Genomic DNA, 17,913 nt, shown 5'->3' with positions numbered 1-17,913 from the left:
TTATAAATATAAAGATAAAGTATAGTGCTCACCATCAATTACTGCAGAGAGCTGATGAGCGGGCTGCGGCGCGGGCGCAGGCGGCGGCGCGCGGTGTAACAGTTCGGCGGCGCGCGGCGGTGACACCGGCTCCGCTTTGATCTTCACGTTGCTAGGCGACGCTGCGGGTGGCGGTGTCCCTCCGCCCCCGCCCAGCACTGGTAGACTGTTACTGCAGAGCGAGGATCAGATTAGTTATGAGGAAAATGGTTCATAGTCAATGAATGAATTATGAAAAATGAGCACGCTAAAGAGCTACTAGATAGAAAAATGTAGGGCTTCATGATTTATTTTAGTTACAACTATGAGAGTAAATATTGCTATATTTCATTAATAGAGATTCAGCGGCCGCAGAGATCTAACAAATATAAAAAAAATATAGCTCCGCCGCGACAGTTTTCACTGCCGTGACCAGGATTCGAACCTGGGTTACTACGGCCACAACGTAGGGTCCTAACCACTAGACGATCACGGCTATCGGAGCTGGTGACTGTTAAGATAAATTAACCGGTAGCTTTCAAATGAGTTTGAAGTTGAAACTTTCACTTTAAACTGTTGCTCTTGATATAAAAGTTTCCAACCACGATAAATAGATGGCGCTGTTTTGCTTAATATTTTGTTAGACTACTCTTATAATCCTAGGGAAATATTGATTAATATTATAAGAAATTTAATTTAATAATACTGTTTATTTTTAAGATGTAGATGTAAAAAAATCAGCTAAAATAAACATGAGACGCTTATGTAAATTCCTAATATATTTATTTATTTCGTTAAAGTTTACTTTTAATTTACCTAAGTCCTTTTTTTTTACTTGAACATATAACCTTGACCAAATACCGGAAAATGGCTCTTCAAGGCCGAATCATCACGATATGCCCGGCAAGTCAACCGTGAATTTATTATTAACAGTAACTGCCACAAAGTACATGTAATCGATCAATATAAAATAGTATGTTGAAGTATTCATTCATGAACCAAATGGTGAAAAAAAAAAGAATAGCACTAGCACAATTCTGATTAGTAAAATAAATTGAGTATTTTATCTGTAATAGGAACTTTGTTACAATTTGTTTGGGTGTTTTTTCGTCTGTCTATTGACCTTCGAAACATACGTACTAAAAAAATACTCCATCCAAGCGTGACGTAGTAATTCTATAGATTCATTGATTAAAAAGATTATAATCTTGAAAAAATATCAATTTATTTCCATCGTTTTTTCTTACAATAAAAACTCTTAAATTTTTTTAGTAATTTTTCTCTCTGTTATGGTAACAATTTTACGTAGTCGGCGAAGTGGCTACACGTATCTAAAAATTATAATTGTATTCTAATGCAGTACAGTTGAGATAAGGTAGTAAATTAATTTATGAATTGGCGATAGTTCCTTTATTATGAAGATTTTGACAATTTCAATCAACAATCTAAGATAAACACGTTATTTTATTATACTGATTATAAAAAATAGCAAACTTAATCAAAAGACTCTATATTTTTTGTATAAAAAATAGCTAATTTAATCTTTATGTTTGTATGACTCTATGTTTTTGTCGTAATATTGAAGCTATTTTCCAATTTAGATCTATCAAGCTATGGTTTTCATATTCTAATAAAAAATGTACAAACAGCACATTCTGATTTAATTAACAGCGCAAAAACTGAACTAAGCAGGTTTTTATTTGCGTTACAATTGATTAAATGCCAACACAATTGGTTGTAGTTCGTGCGGAACACTGTACCCTGGTCGTGCTAGGCACAACTTTGTTACGAATAACTAAGAATTTTTCAACACCTAAAAGGCGGGAAATTGATTTTCTGATAATTCAGAAAACGTTCTGAACAATTGTATTCGATTTTTAAATAATTAATTACTTTCTTGTTAGCGCTAGAATTTTTTTTTATGTTAATTAGTAGTCGATATTTAAAATTTAAAAATAAAATTATATTAATTGCGACAGCTTTTTTTTTCTATTTTGAGCTTGCAATCTCTTTATGCAACAAATCTTAATTATAGTTATTTATAAAATTTTATAGATTTAGTGCTTGTAATTCTATTAAAAACGATAATTTTTTGTTGAATGCGAGTTCAGGAAGCGATGTTGTAAAATATAGTGTTTTAATTACTACCGGGCAAATAAATATATTTACATTTTTATTCCTAATAAATTATTTATATTTATTACAGCAATTTAGATTTCCTTTTAAAACTATAACTTGGACTTCGCCGGATTGCCTTATGCAAAAGTGAAACCTCTCTCACTGTAGATGTTACTTAAATACAGGCGAGCGGCATGCTCATCTTGTCGTTCAATAAAATTAAAAAAAAAAACAAAATTTCTTAAAAATAAATTCACTAAATTAACTTTTTTAATAAACGGCTAGTTTTACAGTTAGGTTGCACGGGTTATATTCTATAAAGGGTATCTGTCGCGAATTTTGAGTTTAAAATCGGATTCTTCTTTTTTTTAGATCTATATGAGGTTAGATCTTCCAGTTAATAAGAGCCAGGCCAATATCAAAACAGATAAAACAGCTCTGGAAAACAATGTAAGCTACTGTAATGGACATGTGTTATCAAGTTGATACAAAATAACAGCTATATGTATTTGTTCTTAACACTGTATTGTCACCACTCGGACAATGCACGGATATGTCTAATTACACTTTATAATAAAATAATTCTACTTTCATACTTTGTAGAGACATTTCACGTATAATCAGCCAACCGTGACTCTACGTAACGAACTGATTGGTTATTTTGGCAGTTCTACCACCAGCTCCGATAGCCGTGATCGTCTAGTGGTTAGGACCCTACGTTGTGGCCGTAGTAACCCAGGTTCGAATCCTGGTCACGGCAGTGAAAACTGTCGCGGCGGAGCTATATTTTTTATATCGAATGATAGTCTCGCTTGTATGTAAAAACGATAATTAAAATATTTTTTATACGTTATTATATTATATTTAAGAATTTTCATATTCTATGTCTAAATTTTTAAATTAATTTTAAGCGTTTAAAAAAATATTTCTGCTTTTGTTAACGTTAATAAGTTTCCAAGAAATTTTTATTGGATAGTGTCTATTAAAGATTTCTTGTGATAAAACTACTGCAAGGAAAAGATATAGCGATATAATTTCTATTATTATATTTTCAAATAAAGATAATTTACCCGAAAATTATTGGACACAAAAAAATTAAATCGAATACATAATTAAAATCCAATTTATTTTTATGGTAACAAGTAAAAAAAAAACTTTAAATATATGATTCTTCGATATTCTCTACTGGATATCTTTAAGCCACTATCGTGAGGTAGATGACACCAAGTATAGAGTCTCGGTTAAACTGGGCATAAAACAACATGACTTATATGATGGGATGAGATGTCAACTAACCTAAAAAATACCGGGTGCTAACTTAACCGAAAATATAATAAGAAATGTGTTTGAAAAATATATAAAATAATTATTTGTGATTTTTGAGTCTTACAGCAATATTTTTTTATTTACATATAAACAAAAAAAAAATGGATATGTACAATATAAAAGCATAATTATTACAACATAATATATAAATATGCATGAGTTTACCGAATTTCTTAATAGTTGTTAAATTATCATTTTGGAATAATATATACATTTTTTTTAATCTTATGTACATAAATAATACGCTGATTTAGAGTACAACGTACCAAAAGACTTTTATAACTGAATTAAATTACCATTTTGGAATAAAATATGTTTTATGATTTGGACACATTATTAGGCCAATTTAAATAATAATAAATTAGTTTTTGCGTGAGATTGCTCTTGTGAAAGAGTTTTCGGGGTAAAAGTATTGCTTTCTCTGTCCTTTAAAGGGTCTCAAATTTATCCCTATACCAAATTTCATCAAAACACATCGGACGTTTGAATGTGATGCGTTCACACACGACGCGGCGAGGGAATTTGTTTTATAATATAAAAGGATTAACCATTTTGGAATAAAATATTTTTTTTATACATTAATTTGTCCAAAACGGGCTAATTTTAAATCTCGAATAAAAAATTACATTTTAATTTTAATCATATAATTAAATTAGCACTCGGTATTGGTAAATAAAAATATTAAATTGGGCACAGACATGTACCTGTTGTGCTGTAACGTCTGGAGCTGGTGTGCGCCCCACGTGAGTCCGATGCCCATGTCAGATGTCATGCTGAAGTCCTGTGGTCCGAAATTGCCGAGTCCTGAGTAGCTGAGCGGTGTCTGGAATTATATTATTTTGGAATTAAATATATGAGAGAATTAAAAATTTAAGATCTGAACTCAGAAAACTGAATGCAATTTTTCCAAATACAAGCTATCACTTTCACCAAGATGGGTTCAGTTTAATCAAAAATCAATAAACACAAAACAGCCATTGCAAATATAGTATGAAATTTATACAGCTTCACGTAGTTTTTTGTTTTTAATTCTATTGTATCTGAAAGTAGGTCTTTTAAAATTATATGTTTATATATATTCATGTGTTGTGAAGGTCATGCAGCTGCATAGTATGTAAATTTTATGTAAGTTTTCAGTTAGCATATTGTAAAACCACGTCAGTCACACACTACAACTTAACAAAACCTATATTTATTAAAGAATAATATTTGGAAGACGTTATCAAGCTCTACTTTTTCAGAATTGGAAAATATTAAATTTAAATAAACTGTGAATTTCTTGTTTGTACTACGTTTATTAGAATTTATTTATTACTCCACCAAATCCAATAGATAGGTAATGGATAATCGATTACTTGTGTTTTTACATTTAATTTGCCCTCTACCTAAATCTTGAGAGTTTATAATAATATTGAAAACGATATCGGATAATAAAAGTTACTACTGGTTTTTTCTGGCTTTTAAGCATTTTTTTAATGCATTTTAATAGGATTTCTTTGTAAAACCAACAAACATAAGGCTTGATTTTCGGTAACCGAAAAACCTCTTTCGTTTCTTTGTGCTAATACCGATCTTAAAATAACTGTCATGAAAAATAAAGTTAGTCACCTCTCCAGTATATGAGATGTCATCCTGTGGCGGTGGCATTGATCCGGGTATGACGACGCGTAGGTTGTTGTGGCGGGGCGAGTGGTGTGGCGGCGGTGCGTGCGAGTGCGCTTTGTGCGCGTGCGCACTGTGGTGCCGGTGCGGGGAGGGCGCGGGCCCCGGCGAGGGGGACGGTGTGCACCCCGCGCCCAGCGGCGAGCCCGCCCCGCCGTACCCGTTCGACATCTCCAACATTCCGCCGCTTGGATATACTGAACAAAGATAATTTCATTAATTTCTTTTTCGGATTATCGATTTTAAGAAATTCAATTTTAATTCAGTTTAAATTGGGTTTAATTCACAAATGTAAATAAGATTTGATCTCATACACACCTGAATCGGTTTCTGAAGAGGATGGCCGTGGACTGATCGAGGGGTGCATCTGTGGACTAGCTTGGAGTAGCGACTGGTCGTAGTTGCCGACGGGCACGCTCACGGGCAGGTTGTAATTGCTGCCCGTTACGCTGACGCCCACGCGGCTTCCGTTCAACTGGTTCCTTTGCATCATCATTTGAAATTCTTCATCAATCTTCGAGTATTTGGCTTCGGTCCGTGGGGTCAAGTTGTATTCTGGCTCTGCTTCAGGGCTGTCCGGCGACATCACTCCGTTCTTATGCTCTTTCTTCGTTAGTGCCTGGAAGTGTCAGCGAAAACAGCTCAGGTGGCTTGACGAGCCAAAGTTGTGACAGCCCTACGGCATTACTTCACATGCATTATTAATTTTCATTAATACACCCTCTTTACACACCACTAATTAACATCTATTAATAGGTTATTGGTAATTTAATCAATCAAATACTTTGGAGACTGTCACGCGTATTTATTCCTGTCTAGTACGAAGCTTTAATTGCAAGGTAAGTATTATATCGGATTACATCAATAAATGCGCGTGACAATAGAACACAACTTCATTTAACGATCTTATGTCGCAAAAAATCAATTAACTACCATCATCAGTATGTAGTGGAGGGTAAAATAAAAAGTGCCATCGTAATACTATAGTGACTAAAATTGTAAAGTGAATTCTTTTAGCGTACATTTGTGTGTTGTGTCGAACGCAATGATGCAACTGACTTCACCCGTTGTATCAATCTCCAGTGAGGTAGACGCGGTTAATTCAAATAAACACAAAAATATTTACAAAGCCCATGCTGTACAAGGAAAAAATAACATAAATATTTGAGGTGTCTAGCAATAAACTGTTAGTATAAACGGGTGCCTGGTGTTTTGTACTTCATCCTTTTTATAACAGGAAACATGCTTCTCTATTGCTCGTGTTTCAGCTAATGTTTAGGCAGTGATTCTAGTCGATCTACACGTCCTTCGGATCGTTGGGAATCATTTTAGTAACATCAAAGTATGCATTAGGTATGTGAGTACAAAGCACACTGTTAATGGGATAAGTCAACATTGCATGAACATTGCATTGCGATCACGGGCACACAGATGACGCCGTACTTTATGTACCTCGATGATGTTGCGATTGGTCAGCGATTCGTGTGGCTCGTTGTATTCTGTGTACTTTAGTAGAACCTGGAACGAGATGTCTCTTTACAATACCATTCAATGCGCTATTAACGGTGTCATTACCTACGAAAGAACATTAATTATGATTAATCTTTGTGCTTGTCCTCGCAATATGCTACGTTATTAAACGTTTTCTTTATGGCTTTCAACATAATTGTATTAACATTATTCCAATATTCCTCTAACAGTCTGTTCCTACGTCGGATTGCTATCTTTTGCTGTGAAATGTAAGAAAGGCCTTTAACATATCGTGGAACAACTTTCAAATAGATTTGTTAAGGACTAATTGCGCTGTCGGTGATCACGTATCACTTCCGGTAAGCAATCGTCTTGTATAAATTTGCAAAGTATTTGCATCGGCACTAGGCGTGGTTAATGAATGTAAACTTCACCACAATGACGTCATTTTGCGAACCGGCACCAGTGTGGCGAGCATTAAGGGCTAAATACAACTCGTAATGTCGGAAATAAAGATTATTTATTACGTAATTAACCTACCATAATTATATGTTAGAGATTAGATTTTAATACTTAAACATCCCAGAACTAAAACCATTTGGTTTGCGCATAAAAATCTAAATACATTTTACTGTCTGATAATCACCGCAGCAACGGAAGGGTCGCCAATTAATTTGCGCCAATAATAAAAAAAACATTCAAAAAGGAAACGTATCCAATGAATACAGATAAAACAATGTACGCAAACGCACAAGAATTGTTATAATTACGCATGCCAATAATGTTTCCACATGCACAAAAGCAGTTGATGTTGCTTTAAATGCAGCACACGAATATGATGCTACGTACATCGAATGTTTCTATCGAACTACTCCATTGTAATATAAAGGGAATAATTGTGTACATTTTATTGTGGCTCGGCGACATTACAAGTTTATTTTTCTTAAAGGTATCATTGACTTTGGAATAAATTCTAACTATAGAAGAACATTACAAGTACTAAGTTTAAATAAATCAATGCAAAACTAAATTTGAATTAAAAAAATGCCGATGAAGATAATCTGTAGACTAAATGTGTCCTTAAATTCTAAGATCACGTCAAACTGCAAACAGAGGCAGGTCAATTGGCAGAGTGTTGGAGCGTTTACGAGCGATTCAGTCAATGTTAGCCGCGTACGAGCGATAAAAAATATGCAAATGAACGACTATGTTATTGCGGTTGCGATCATTAAAAAACTAAAGCTAAATACGAGGGGCGTTCTGTAATAAAACTCGAGTAAAATGCCGAGGATTTCAGTTTAGCATAATAATTGCATATTACGTGTTTGAAAATCTTGATTAACAATATTTCATAAGTGGATTTGATTAAAAATTTTAATTTTTCGCATTTACATCTCAAGGACATGATTATACCGGAACGATTATTGCACTTACATTTCGATACACAAGGAGCAATATTACGTAATTGCCAGTAACAGAAGAGAAGAAGCAGAATTAAAAAGACATTTAGTTGCTTACAGAGAAATAAACGCTAATCCATCTAAGATAGAGTATAGAGTAGTAAATACGTAAAAGACATTGACCGAAACATTTACCTTGTCCATGTCCGTGCTGGCATACTGGTACAGTTTGTTGTTAGAGCTGAAGATTATCAAGGCGATCTCGCAGTCGCAGAGCACGCTCAATTCGTAGGCTTTTTTCATAACGCCGAATTTGCGTTTGTTGAAGGTCACCTGGAATGTTAAAAGGTAATTACTTTTACAATATTAATAAAAAATATAATTATGAGACAACATAAGGTTGTTTACCAAAGGAAAGATATAGAAATTCTTTAAGAAATTGATCCTGTGAGAGACACTAAGAGAGAGAAAGATGTGAATGCTTAGATCTTATTCGAGAAATAAGTTCTATTTATTATAGTTACATGTGGTGGGTTTTGTAAGATAAAATGTTCCAATTTTATTTATGTAAACAAATAAAAATGACGCTGGTATCCATCCATTCGACCGTATGTTCGTTCTAAAAGTTTTTTTATTTAGTTCACCGCTGTGATGTCATGAGGAAAAAATTGTTGGAAAATTAATGGAATTTAACGCAGGTATATTTTGTAATTCAAAATATTTGTTTAATAACTGCCGTCGCAAAATAATTCCTTAATTCATTGCCATGAATAAATGAAAGTGTAAAATTATTTAAGATGATTTTAAGGTGATTCTTTAGGTCGCTATATTTGAAAATAATTTCAATAGATTAATTCATATCTATGATAACAATCTATACAAAGCCAGAAACATTCCATTTCATTTCAACTGATTGTCATATTTCATCAGGTAAAACGCATAACCGATGCTTTGAAACATTATTGGGTCACGGGCGGATACCAATGCTTGTAATAACTGGAATTTATTTGCATCATGCGTCACTCTGTTTATAAAATCGTTATTTGAAACAATTGAACATATTCCGAGTATGATTTGTGGTTAAAAGTGGAATGCTTTTTCCTCTAGCAGTTTTTGAAACAAAGATGAAATTTTTGTTTTTATACACAGTTTGAAAGCTTTTTGTGGTGTTCCTAATTTAAATATTTTTATTAATTCCAAATTCAAATACTTTAGTTTTAAATATTTTCTATAATCTATAGCTGTGTAACAGTATAATATTAAAGTTTGTTATATGGTTTTAGTAAATAAATTTGCATATCTGAATTAATTTAATGTTGCTATGTTTATAACTGGTTGCAATTTTCAAGTTTCGAAGTTAACATTTGTCTTACTAAGCTAAATACTAAATGATCTTATGAAATAGGGTATTTTTATATGTGTCTTATTTTGAACGTTAGTTATTAAGTCTCCAGAAATTTTATGTTTATAGTGTGAAACTGATAAATTACATAAAAATCAATTTATATTTTAAATTTTCGAGCTAAAACGATAGTCCTCATGCTACTTCGATTTGTGACGTCACTCGATATGAAACAATAATTGTCAAGTGTTTTGTGAAATATCAACAAAATCTGTGATATAAATTTGTGCTTTTCGCTTTCACAAAACCGTCTTCCTTTTTATAATATTTATGAAAAAAAAAACAATTTACAAGTTAATAAATAATTATTAGAAAAATCGCTACTAAAATCAAAAGAATGCATTGTAGGCAATATGTTAACTACACTACAGTGACTTCACGATAATGACGACTACCATTTCACCCTTTTGTAGAACAGATAAAAAAAATGATTTTTTAAAATTAAATAAAAAGTCTATATTTTTATGAAATAAAATATTTTGCATGCTTAAAGTGCTAATAACCTTATTAAAGCATTTTTAGTTTTGTTGCAGACATAGCAAAATACTGATCATATCTATAAATTTTAATTCTCGATTAAATAACTATAGTAATAACAATTATATTTCCTGGATATAATATTTTCAAAAAATACGTATAAAAAAAATCTCTCCACTTAAAACTAAATAGGACAATTCTTAGAAAACTTTGTAATGATTCAAGAAAATGACTAGTAATACTTTGTTGGAAAATGTTTTGATCAGGTCATTTAGAACAACAGCAATTACACCAGCATAATTAAAACCACTGAGGGAAGTGGAATTACTTAAAATTCAAAATTAACCTTCGCAATTTTAATTTGTCTCTCTACGACCAGTGTTAATAGACCTCTGTCGGTTGCAATTACAGAAGATTTAAGTATAAAAGAGTGCAGTGTGTGGGACTTTATGTGTTCTTCGTAAACTGGCCTCGCCAATGTGCAATGTGATCGTATAATTAATAAATTACAAGCGACAGCGGTCATTGTCCCGCTGCGATAACATTTTGCAGTGGAAGTGTTGATACAACACATCTGTTGGGTCAGATCGTCATAAGGTCATACTCTTTGGATGATTTTAATACTTTTGAATATAATGCTTGTTACATTGTAATAAAATGTTTTGAAAATGGAACACAGTTGACTTGATTTTTTATTTTATTGTTTAGGCGTCATTATAAAGCTGGCCAGTTATTTTATACATACAAAGAAACATAGATAATATTCCTGTAATTATGTACTAGATTTTAATCAGCATTCATTTTATTTTACTACATTATTGTTATATTATTATTTTTTATTTTAATTTACGCTTGTTCAAATAATAATTATAAAGAATACAATATGTTAATATAGTGATAATAACTAATTGCGCTTACTAAAGACACAGCTAAAGCTGAGATAAATCACGTCACATATATTAGAAATACATTAATAAAAAAGGTTTATTTTTTAAACGGTTCAGCTTAATATGTTTAAGATTTAAAAAAATATTAGGGTCGGACAAAGACGCCAATGGCATTGATACATTTATTTTGCATATTTATACCAAAGCAGGTTACAAAGTGATAAAGTCCTTTGAACTTTCCTGTTCTGTATAAATGTATGCTAATGGTTATTGTTAAAATAAATTGCATCAGTTGTGGATATTTGAATCCGTTTACGTTTTTTAGTTTGATGCGTGCCATTGTTCCAGTTTCGACAGTGAAAATCTGTCGCTTGAATAATTAGTAAGTCTACAGAGTTACCTTGTGATGAGTAACACTGTATTGTGAAATATTTAATTTTATTTAAATTCGACTTTCCCGTGATTTTAAAGTATATAATTTATTTGGTAGGCAACGGCTTGGTTGTGCCTCTGGTATTCCTTAGACCAGTGGTTCTCAAACTTTTTAAATGACGGAACCCTTTTGGGAAGCAAAATACTTGATGGAACCCTACAATAAAACAATTGTTTTTATAAGTGTATTTTTTATTAATCAGCATAATAAAAGTACAATGTAACAGTTACTAATTATTATTGAGAGAGGTGTTTTGATTTTTTTTTTTTCTAAATTCTTGCGGAACCCCGACAGAGGTATCACGGAACCCTAGGGTTCCGCGGAACACACTTAGAGTATAGCTGCCTTAGACCATGGGCGATGGATGATGCTTACCATCTGGCAGAACGATGGCTCGTTTGCCTAATAAGACAATAAAAAATTTTATACGGAGCGAACATAAGAGATCAGATTTTATACAAAAAATATTTTAGTTATCACTCCGTTAAATAAATGTATTAATGGTTAAAAAGCGCATCTATCTATATATATAAAAATGAATCTCTATTTCCCATGGTCATCGCATCACGCGTGAACGGCTGGACTGAATTCACTTTTTTTTTGTTGTGTTTGTTATTGTCAGGAGAAGGTTCTTATCAAAGAAAAAATTCAAAAAATTGAGAAATTAGAAAATTTAAGAAAACTTAACAAAAAATTTAATTTTATATAACTGTCAATTGTTTGAAATAACTGTCAGCGATTGACAGAATGCGCGCTGCAAATTCCTAGTTAAGACGGGACAACGTCTGTCGGGCCAGCTAGTTACTTATAAAATTAATACAAACCTGTCGATTCCGTTCGTCCGTAATCCGGGATATTTGTATTTTCTTCCGACCCATGGTGGCAGCAATCTTGGAGGGGGTGTGGGGAGCGGGGCGAGAGTAAAAGTTGCCGAAGGGCTGGCTTCTGCGGACGTCAACAGCTGCTATCTGTCGGCAACAATAGAGTTACATTAGTGTTATTGCAAACTACATTTTTAAACATATGTAAGTCACTTAGGATTTATTATTTATTTATTAAATTAATTATCTCTCTGATTATCTTTGCACCACCCAAGGTTGGCTGGTAGAGACAGCCTATGGCTTTAAGTCCGCCTGTATACATTTGTATATGAAGTGCTCAGTAAATTAATCGTCAGTCAAAATTTATTATTATAATTTTTTAATCCGTCTTTTAATATTTATATTATATTGTATGTTTTATATCATTTTAATATTAGATATATAGAGTGAGACATAAAAGTCCTGTGAGTTAGCAACATACAGACCGGACACAGGACTGTATAGTGATAATGTTTTACGCTTACCTAATACTTGATGACGTAACCGCGGCACAATGGACATTATAACCACATATGATATGTAAGCGTATTCAAAATGAAAATATCACACATTGATAGTAACTATATAGCCAACACAGACTTCCTAATTTGTGGTTTATGCAATTTTTACAGCAATAATTCGCATGACTAATAATTCCAGTACACGCTTTTGATAAGGCCTTGAATAACAACGATCGGCCATCCTGATTATTATGGACTGAATAAATGAGTAATTTTGATTCTTTATGGCTCGGGAATTCACAATCTTTGACTATATTGCATCACAAAGGTCATTTAGTTTCCCCTGTGATATACCTAATAAAAGAAATTGTACGATATAATATTATGTATGTACTCTAATCTATAAAATTATAATTTCCATAAAAGCAGAAATATTTTTTCTTTCCCTATTCGAAATTCGAATCACAAATACATATTATTTCAATTCTCAATTATTACTTCGAAAACGAAGATTCTACGGCGGTGGATGCAAAACACAGATCAATGTGACCAGGTAAAAACGCGGTCATATGGTCCAGTGGGGTCATTATGCAAATCTTCGCTGCTTGTTTTAATGTTATCTTATGTTCTACGCTTTGTCCGTGGGTGAATAACCAACTAATGTTCCGTAAATATTTGTACAAATGTGTCGCGGTCGGCCATCTTTGTTTTGTTTGCTTTTATGTTTTTTATTCACAGAGTTATGTAATGTCGGCAATGATACTAGGTTAGGCGGCTTACGTAAAGTAAGAAAAACTCACTTTACTCTTTGAGTGATAGGTAGACTGAGTACTAGCTTCATCAAGCTTATTTTCGAATCTTAATACATAGAGGACTAATTGTAAACCCGAAAGTTAGTAAGCAAATTCAGAATACCTCATTTTTTGAAGTCGGTTAAAAAATTAACCTGTGAATTGAATGCAAAACCTTAAAATGGCATTCAAAGCACCTACAATGATAATAAAAAAATACACAAAGATTTTTTACGTTTACGCGAATGTTGACATCAAAATAAAACACGTTTTAAGATTTAATCGCGTTTTTTTTCTTCCTATGTTTTGAAGAGTTTGCAGCCTTCATGGTCACAGGACGGACTGTCCCCCAAAGACTCCAAAATCTTCGAAAAGTCGGCAGAAAAAAAAGCCGCGATAAAATTAGAAAACTAACTTTCATTTGTTTTAAAAACTGGCACGTTGTTGGTTAAACATCACTTTTGTTAATGCTTTAAATTCATACTGTTATTTTATGCAGAATATGCAATCATTTTCCAAATCGATTTTAACAAACCTGTTCCTATAATAAATTGATATAATCGTAAAAAATAATTTATAATGATTATTATGAAGATAACGTTAATGGAATTAAATGTTTATCCTCGATTTTACACGTGTATGTAAACATAGATTTTTACTATTGTCTACCTGGTTTGTCAACCTTATCTACGTGGATTTTTACATACATAACATCACGGCTTTTGAGGGGTTTTTTTTTGGGGAACGCCATGGTTATCACCGGGGGGCCAATGGTGTACAGGCGATCCCCCGGCTTAGCAACCATGGCGTTTGGCTTTTGAGGGCTAGGCAGAAGTGTCTCACGCCGCATTTCGCTAGCTATGCATGGAATAAGAGATGAGACTATTGCAATTTTTTATTGTTATTGGTTTACAGAAGTATCTTCAAAAGTCAAACTTATATTATGTTACAGCGTTTTTATGCGAAGCGGGAAAAAATGACTTATTTTAATATATAATAATTTGTTCTGAAATCCGCATCCTTTACTTGCAATAAAGTTTAAAGCATAGGCGCTTCGTATCATTATATGTTAATTAGTATTAAGTAGTACTAATTAACAATATACTTCAATTCCATTATCATCGCAATTATATACTTAAATTTAATTCCAAAAACCATTAAAACAAGGAACAATAACAAATGTTTTACTAAAATGCATTTTTACATAAATAATCAAGGTTTATGTGACATTTCATTGAGTTTTAATTAATTGCTTGAAGTTTATATCCGGATACCAATATACTATAATCGCTTATGGTGATGCATATGCGAATATGTAATATACTCTCGAAAAGTTTTGTTTAAAGAATTGAAACATCGTATATGTTTATATTAATATTAAATATGGAATAAATTTTTATTTATATGTTAACCCTACTTTCGTATTCATATTTTTGAAACGGTTTGGAGCAATAACAAAATGATACTACCTAATTGAAATATAACAGCTTTTGGGTCAGCTAACACGTCTTTAAAGCCAAACTACGTTCATTTTGTATTAATTGATATATGAACGAATTGAGCAACATAAAGGTTTTTAGTACTAGTAGAAGCAAAGTCCTTAAACTTCGTGCGTGTACGCATCCATACATCCAGTATTCGTAGTACTTCCACAAAGTACAAACCCTTTATCTCTTCATACACGAAATCGCAAAACTCGAAATTTGAATTGCAAACTTTCTTTTAATTGCTTTAGAGTCGTAAATCCATAGTAGGTTATATACAACTATACATTTATATATCAATATCCCACATGATGTAGATATGCACTTCCACCTCCGTACGTACGCTATGACGTCATCACATCCCACATTGAATTGGAAGAGTTCCCACTATCTGCGTAAAGCAAGCATGTTTGTGTTACCAGGCAATCAAAATACGAAATAATTAATAAATATATTTTTTAATAAGTTTTAGTTCGGCAAGGGATAAAACATGCATTAAAAACCGCCGTTTATAAAATTAAATTAATAACAGAGTTATATGGTTATATTGTCCCACTGCTTGGTTCAAGCCTCCTCTACTACCACGCTGGCCTAGTGTATTTGGCAGATTTCATATACCATCGAAATTCTTATAAGGAATTTTCTCTGATATGCGTTTCCTCACGATGTTATCCTTCACCGTTAAAGCAAACGATAATTCATAAAGGATAGATAACTTTACAAAAAATGAATTAAAAAAAAAAATGTATATGCTGTGGATAACGGTGCTGGTTGCGCATTTACAGATTCGTTTTTATTTTTTTTATATATTATAATGTGTAACCGTTTGTTATCCTAAATAAATAAAAAAAAATAATAATAAAAAATAAAAAAAAAGAATCTGAGCCTTTGGGTTTTAACCTGCGAATATATCTCTATTACCGCTTAATCACAGTGATGAAAGATGAAATTAAGGCGGGAAAAGTCATTGCACAAATTTTGTTAACTAAAATAATTTTAACAATACAAAGTAGTTTATTGTGTTTCTTCGTTACTGACCATGTGTATTGTCGACTTGGCTTAATTGATGACTAGTCAGGGTTAAATTTCCTAAAATTTCATAATTACTAACCGTCGTGGGAACTTAAGAATTCATTCATGGTATTCACTATTATTGTTTTAACAGTGATAGCAAATTAAATAGTGCATGTAATTTTTATGTTTGGGCTATTTTTTGCTCGCGGATTCGCCCGCGCGAAAAAAAATTTCTGCTGTATAAGTCCTGCTATATATTTTCCCGGTACAAAAAGTTGTTTGTGTCCATACCAAATTTCATCGAAATCCGTTATTTCTTTTTTAATTTTATCGTGTTTCGACATACAGTTCATTAATAAGTAATGAACGATGAAATGCATTGGGCAATTAATTATTCGTGCAATTCATTTAATAATTTGAACTAAAAGTAAATTACAATCATTCGATACTGACATTGATACGAATAATTTCTTGAAATCATTAGATTAATTAGCATATACAGTCAAGTTCTTAAACATCTCAATCAAGGTAGAAGTCACATCTAGATCTAAACGATATGTCTAGGTCATGCATTAGTAAGTTCCTGTAGCGGAACGTTCGAATCGCTTATGCAGTTAGTGGACGGCATAATTCTGGCGAATGCTTGTCAAAATAGTTGGTAGGAAGACGGTCCTTGGTCGATGAAAGGACTTGGTGGCCGACCGTAAACGTATGCGTGTGACCAGGAATGAAGAAAAGACGCAAAAGAAGGAATACCTCTAAAAAGACTAACTGCCAATTTCAATACACGATCCCAAACTCTTTTTTCGATCTATCTCAAAATTAATTAGAATATTTTTTTGACATGCTTATGAATTACTTATTTTGATTGGTTAAATCTCGGAGTCAGATTGAAGATTGAGATGGCGATCGTTTATTCAATGACTGTAAATGGGGCTTTAATGTTTAACCTATTTTGAGTACTGACGTCAAGAATGAAATCCCAGATATACTTAGTTCACTAAATGTCATCCATACGAAATCTGTTAAGCTTATAATTTGTCACTCCCATACGATTTATTCCGAATAAAACATTTCCACATAAAATACAGGTCAAAAAGCTGATCGTCAAATCTGTAATTGGCATCCCGATTTCTGACAGAAGTAAATTGCTTTCTTTGCGTATCAAATTGCGCAACACAATACGACAAATTTTCCGCGACCTTAATCTTTTATTCCTGCAATTTGAATGTGAAATTGGGTGAGTGTGGGGCAAATGGATAAAGGTGGAATTAAGAAATCAGTTTGAGTTAAGTTATTTGTAATACCAATTCCTATTAGGGTGTTGGTGATTGAAGGATACTGGTTCTTAGGCATGCTATTTATAGAGTTCATTATAACTTTTTTGAGTTCGAAGGCAGATGAATCCGTTGGTAAAAATTGCAGTTGCCCACAATTTTATAATACCTAAGGTCTAATGTACGTATTGTTCTGTATTGTTTAAGGCAATACTCTTATACATATTTCAAATGATTTCTAATTTATATTACCTTATATTTTATTACTTAGGTAACCTTCACGAAATTTTATTTATTTGGAATGAAATAAAATCTTATTTATGTATAGTTTAACACGTGGAATGTACCATTTTCGTGATTACTAACAATGCTATATTGAGGTTATTGTTCTAGGTTGCTATATAGCTTAATTTACAGGCAAGTTTGAGTATACAGAAATATGGTAAAAATAAATGGGACCCACGTTACAAACACACTTAACTTAAACATTATTTATTACAAGAAATTGCGAACATGGACTGCAATTATACAAAAAAAAACTTTTTTGTATTTAAAATATAAATTATAATATTATAGCGTTTAGTAATGTATTTAGCCTTTAATTAAAACGTTTGATATCATCAACGCTAATTAACCGTAATAAAATTACTCCGATGAATCAGATCTTAGAAACACCAAAGCTATTATAACATTAAATTTAAACTGAATACACTTAAAGTCTATATTTACTCATCAAAAAGAAAATGCTACCATATTTTCTTTAGAACCAATTAAATTGAGAAAGTGAGGAAAACTTTTGACGTTTCACGACCAACCACACTTCGAGATACGAC

At 32.5% G+C, this 17,913-nt stretch overlaps 1 protein-coding gene and 2 non-coding genes across 8 annotated transcripts in view; 1 reads left to right on the top strand and 2 right to left on the bottom strand.

The window, feature by feature from the left end:
* LOC115441261 (myocyte-specific enhancer factor 2) overlaps positions 1-17,913 on the bottom strand; it is a 75,138-nt gene that overhangs the window by 5,040 nt on the left and 52,185 nt on the right. For 2 of the 6 annotated variants that reach the window (XM_030165980.2, XM_030165983.2), the window contains exons 2-8: positions 12,018-12,161; positions 8,190-8,327; positions 6,577-6,642; positions 5,443-5,743; positions 5,071-5,321; positions 4,161-4,285; positions 33-211 (exon numbers count right to left, since the gene is read on the bottom strand). In XM_030165980.2, the coding sequence (XP_030021840.1) occupies positions 33-211; positions 4,161-4,285; positions 5,071-5,321; positions 5,443-5,743; positions 6,577-6,642; positions 8,190-8,327; positions 12,018-12,071 (1,114 nt within the window). In that variant the 5' untranslated portion in view covers positions 12,072-12,161. The remainder of the gene's footprint in view (positions 1-32; positions 212-4,160; positions 4,286-5,070; positions 5,322-5,442; positions 5,744-6,576; positions 6,643-8,189; positions 8,328-12,017; positions 12,162-17,913) is intronic. The other 4 variants (XM_030165981.2, XM_030165984.2, XM_030165982.2 and 1 more) reach the window with 2 other exon arrangements.
* Positions 443-514, bottom strand: Trnah-gug. Its single transcript has one exon. It is a non-coding gene; the product is annotated as a tRNA-His (tRNA).
* Trnah-gug lies at positions 2,825-2,896 on the top strand. The gene has a single exon. It is a non-coding gene; the product is annotated as a tRNA-His (tRNA).

The sequence above is a fragment of the Manduca sexta genome, chromosome 25 (genome assembly GCF_014839805.1).
Source record: "Manduca sexta isolate Smith_Timp_Sample1 chromosome 25, JHU_Msex_v1.0, whole genome shotgun sequence".
In the NCBI taxonomy this organism is placed as follows: Eukaryota; Metazoa; Arthropoda; class Insecta; order Lepidoptera; family Sphingidae; genus Manduca; species Manduca sexta.
Note: the sequence above shows the minus strand (reverse complement) of the source record. Positions and strands in the feature narration are given on the sequence as shown.